General features: G+C 57.3%; 1 protein-coding gene across 1 annotated transcript; it reads right to left on the reverse strand.

Annotated features, from left to right (window-relative positions):
- Positions 1-2,169: 2,169 nt before the first annotated feature.
- LOC127783742 (uncharacterized) lies at positions 2,170-3,790 on the reverse strand (the record flags this gene model as incomplete). Its single annotated transcript, XM_052310915.1, has 2 exons — positions 2,170-2,278; positions 2,819-3,790. Coding segments are annotated over 2 exons (1,002 nt in total), but the record flags the coding sequence as incomplete, so codon positions are not given.
- Positions 3,791-4,300: the final 510 nt, after the last annotated feature.

The following is a 4,300-nucleotide window of genomic DNA, read 5'->3' on the forward strand; positions in this document are numbered from 1 at the left end:
CAAGCCAGGTGAGGATGTTGATGACTTTGCCCTCCGTCTCAACACTCTTTTGCAGAAGATGGTGCAGTACGGCGACGACACCTACGACAAGGAGAGAGCCGTCGAGAAGCTCCTCCGCTGCGTCCCAGAGAAGTATAGGCAGATCGCTCGCTCGATCGAGTCTCTGCTGGACCTCTCCACGATGTCGATAGAGGAGGCGATAGGTCGCCTCAAGGTCGTCGAAGGCGATGAGCCATAGCCACTCTCGGGGCCTATCACCATTGGCGGGAAGCTCCATCTCACTCGGGAGCAGTGGGAGGCTAGCCAGGGTGACGGGAGAAAATGGGAGTCCTCCTCCTCGACGAGCGGCTGCAAGCAGCGCAAGGCGCGCGGAGGCGTGCAGCTGCGGTGTGCGCGAAGACGCGCCGAGGGTGGCGCTCGCAGAGGCACCTAGGGCGGCGCCGCCGGCAACCACAAGCCGGCACAAGACGACGCCCGCCGCAACTGTGGCAAGCTTGGCCATTGGGCCAGAGACTGTCGACAGGCTCGACGCAGCCAGGCCCACGTTGCACGGGTGGAGGAGGAAGAGCCGGCTCTGCTCCTGGCACACGCAAGCATCGAGCTATCTCCAGCGGCACCGGCCGCAGCGGTTTTTGTCGCGACCGAGAAAATTGCCTTTTCCCGAACGCTAGTGTATTAATCCCCGTCCCAGGAAAAGCCGGGGTACACCAAACAAACATGATACAAAAGGCACATCTTTATTATATCGATAATATTTACATTATTACAAAGGCACTTCAGGCCTGACAATAAAAAATAAACAGCAGCGGACTAGCGGGCCTACGGCTCCATCTTCACAGGCGCTCAACTGGGGTATAAGCCAGGACTCCACCTAAGACTTCTTCTCCAAAGCTTCTCTTACTGAAGGGGGGAAAGATAGAGCAAGAATGAGTACAACCACAGTACTCAGCAAGTCACGCCGGGAGATGCATGATTAATGCAAGGGAGTACAAGGGGATAATAATAGGGGTTAAGTTTTGCAGTAAACAGCATTTAAAAGTCACTTAGTTGCCCAAAGCTATTTTGTAAACACGATCCTAGAGCTACGCAATATTATTAATCAAGGCCGTGAACCCACACGAACCTGCCTTAACCCAAGGCCTACGATGATTCAGACCGAACTGGCAACCCGACCCTGGGTCCCAGCTCGTCCCAAGCCAACCCAGGCCAACCATTCCACATTTTTGTTGTTAAGCAGGTTTTAAGAATTTAAAACACTAAATTGGGTACATTGCTAGGCTTGCCCATAACCGAGGGCGCGGCTATTCGAATAGGTTATACTCTGATCAGAGGTGTACATCTTTACCCACAAGACACGTCTTCCTCACGTGCAACCACGTGCCACATACCACCACGGCATATGGACGGAAGACATGACATAGTTTCCAACCCATCCTAGCCATAGACAAGAGTACCGACCCAACCCACCTACGGCCGGAACCTCCGGACAGGCAGGTAGAATTGAGCCCCTAGCAGCAGGACACCAACCCTGTGCCATGACATCTCGACTACCGGGCCGCAGCCCGTGTAACCTTCATTTGTCCTAGAGATGTCCATCGACCCCCGACTTCGTCCATCTCCATCCGTGTACTTTTGTTTATAACCAGACTGAGCCACAAACTAAGCCTTACCCACTAGACATGTGGAAGTACGGTAGTGCTTTGCAACAGAGGCCCGAAGACCAGTCCTTATGTGGCCGAGGTGCTACTAACAAAACCATGCACCCCGAGCCCAGCCTAAAACCATTTTGAGGGTTTTGAATAGAGGGGGAGGTGTGCATCCAATTCCACAATAATCCGACCATTCCAATATGTCCAAGTGATATGAATATTCCCAAAGTCTAGAGTTATAAAAACTACCTAATGTTGCTTAATTAATCAGCGAAGCACCTACCTAAATTCATACTAGTGGAACCATGAATAGAGTGCCCACTAGTTGGGGTTTTGTTTATTCTAGGGTGAACAAGGTAATAATATCAATAACAATAATAAGGTCATAACAAAGGTAAATAGGCATGGCTAAATAAAACAGTGATAACGCGGGGATTTAACTAAAGCGATAATGCATTAATTTAAATCAAAATAATTTTATAAACTGGGATTCAATATGCTCAAGGATGATGTGACTTGCCTTGCTCAGAGAGAACGGCCTGCTGAACCTTCGGCGACGACCGCGAACCACGCTTCGAGAACCTCCGGAACGACAGAAGCTACGCGAAGCACACAAGCAAAGCTAAACCCTATAAAAAAGCAATAACAATACATAAAAAGAAAGCACACGGTTCTTTAGGTTATAACAAACATTAGGAGACTTGAACGGGTCGATTCGGGGTTCGTATGACCAAGATATGATCATCCGAAGTTTAATGCTGTTACATGGAGATTTACGGATTATTATAATTAGGTTTTGCAACTATAAAACATGTGTAAGCGCTAGCCTGGAAAAGACAGGAAGGCTGCGCTGTTGACATGCGGACCCCACATGTCAACCTAAAGGACCGCGGTAGACCGAGTACACAGAGACGGTCCACGGGTCGACGGAAGCGGACCCCGTGTGTCAACCGAGGCGAGTGGCCGACAAGCGGACTCCACTAGACACCACGCGGGCTGCACACGTGGAAACCACGCGGCTACCGAGCGGGCACACTAACACGGTCACCACACGCACAAGCGAACGACTACCGACACCGATACACGGGTACCGGGGCCGACAACCGCACAACGGGCACGGGCGACACCGAAAGGACGAGGACGGGGCAGCGAGGGAGAGGGATCCTTACCACCACGCGACGAGGCGTGGGAACGACAACGACGAACGGGCGCGGCGGAGACGGCCGGGAACGACGGAGACGAACGGCGAGGGGACGACTTCGGCGGCGATCCTTGGACGAAGGCGAGACGCGGCCGGCACGAGACTTGACGACGCGGAGCCGAGGACGAAGACGATGACGGGGCTGCAGCGGCTCACTTGACGGACGCGGACGACGGACGAGAACGGCTTGACGGAGGGACGAACGCCACGACGACCGGGAACGACGAGAGGACGACAACGACGACGACCGGGGCCGGCGAGGAGGCGACGAGGGTAGCCGGCAGCAGCTGCACGGATGCGAGGACGGCGTGGAACACACCGCAGCGATGCCCACGACGGAGGCAGCGCAGCGAGACAACGAGCCGGCGAGGAGGAACGATGACGACGACGACGAACACCGGTGGGGTTCGGTCGAAGGGGAGGCGAGGCCGAGGGCGACCTTGCCGCTGCGATGCCGGAGGTGGAGACGGCGACGTCGGCCGGCGCACTGGCACGGCGGAAGGGGCTGCCGGAGTGGGTGCCGACGAGACCGAGGGAGAGGCGGCGCGGGCGACGGCGTTCCGGCGAAATACAGGCGACGCCGTGGATTGGCCGGGGAAGAGGATGGCGTTCCGGTGCCGGGATAGGCAGCGACGACGAAAGCCGACGCTCCGGCAAAGCGGCACAGGCGGCTGGAGGTGGTACAGTGGCGGTAACGCCACTGTACACCAGTGAGAACGCGTCTCCGATGGTCCCCGTGCGAAACGGAGGGCAGGCCGGCGAAGAGGAGGCGGCTGCGACGCTGGAGGAGGCGACGGCACGGCCGGCCGGCGTGCTGACGCGGCGGCAGGGGTGGCTGAAGACGGCCGGCGGCACGGGAGAGAGGGGACGACGGCGGGGAGGTGGCTAGGGACCACGGGAGATCGTGGGAGGGGGCTAAAATGAGAGAACGGAGCGATGGGGTTCCGTTTTATAGCGGAGGGAAGCGAGCCGAGCACGGGAGGAGCGGGGAACGGCGGCGGAAAACCCGGCCGGCGGCCATGGAAGGTGGCCGGAGTTGGCGCGTCCGTTCCCGGCGATTGGGGGCACGATTCAAGGGGGAATTTGGGGGAATTGAAGAGGAATCAATGGGGATTAAAACCCCCCAATTAATTTTGGAATCCATGGTTTGATTTGCGCGGATTTGGAGGAGGAACGACGCTAGGTTTTGCACGGGAGAGAGAGAGGAAGGAGGCCGGGCAGGAGGAGGACGACGCTCCTGGCAGGCGGGTCCCACGCGGGGTGCCGTCAGCGCACGCACGTGCGCGGCACGGGCGGGAGGGCGCCCCTCGGCTTGGGCCCGGAGGCGGCCCAGGAGGAGAGGAGGGAGAGGCAGCCCGGGAGGGAGAGGGAGGAGGAGGGAGTGGGCCGGGAGGGGGAGGGGAGGCCCAAGAGAAGGAGGGTGAAAAGGAGAGGGAGAGAAAGAGAGGGA

The sequence above is a fragment of the Oryza glaberrima genome, chromosome 9 (assembly GCF_000147395.1).
Source record: "Oryza glaberrima chromosome 9, OglaRS2, whole genome shotgun sequence".
Taxonomy (NCBI): domain Eukaryota; kingdom Viridiplantae; phylum Streptophyta; class Magnoliopsida; order Poales; family Poaceae; genus Oryza; species Oryza glaberrima.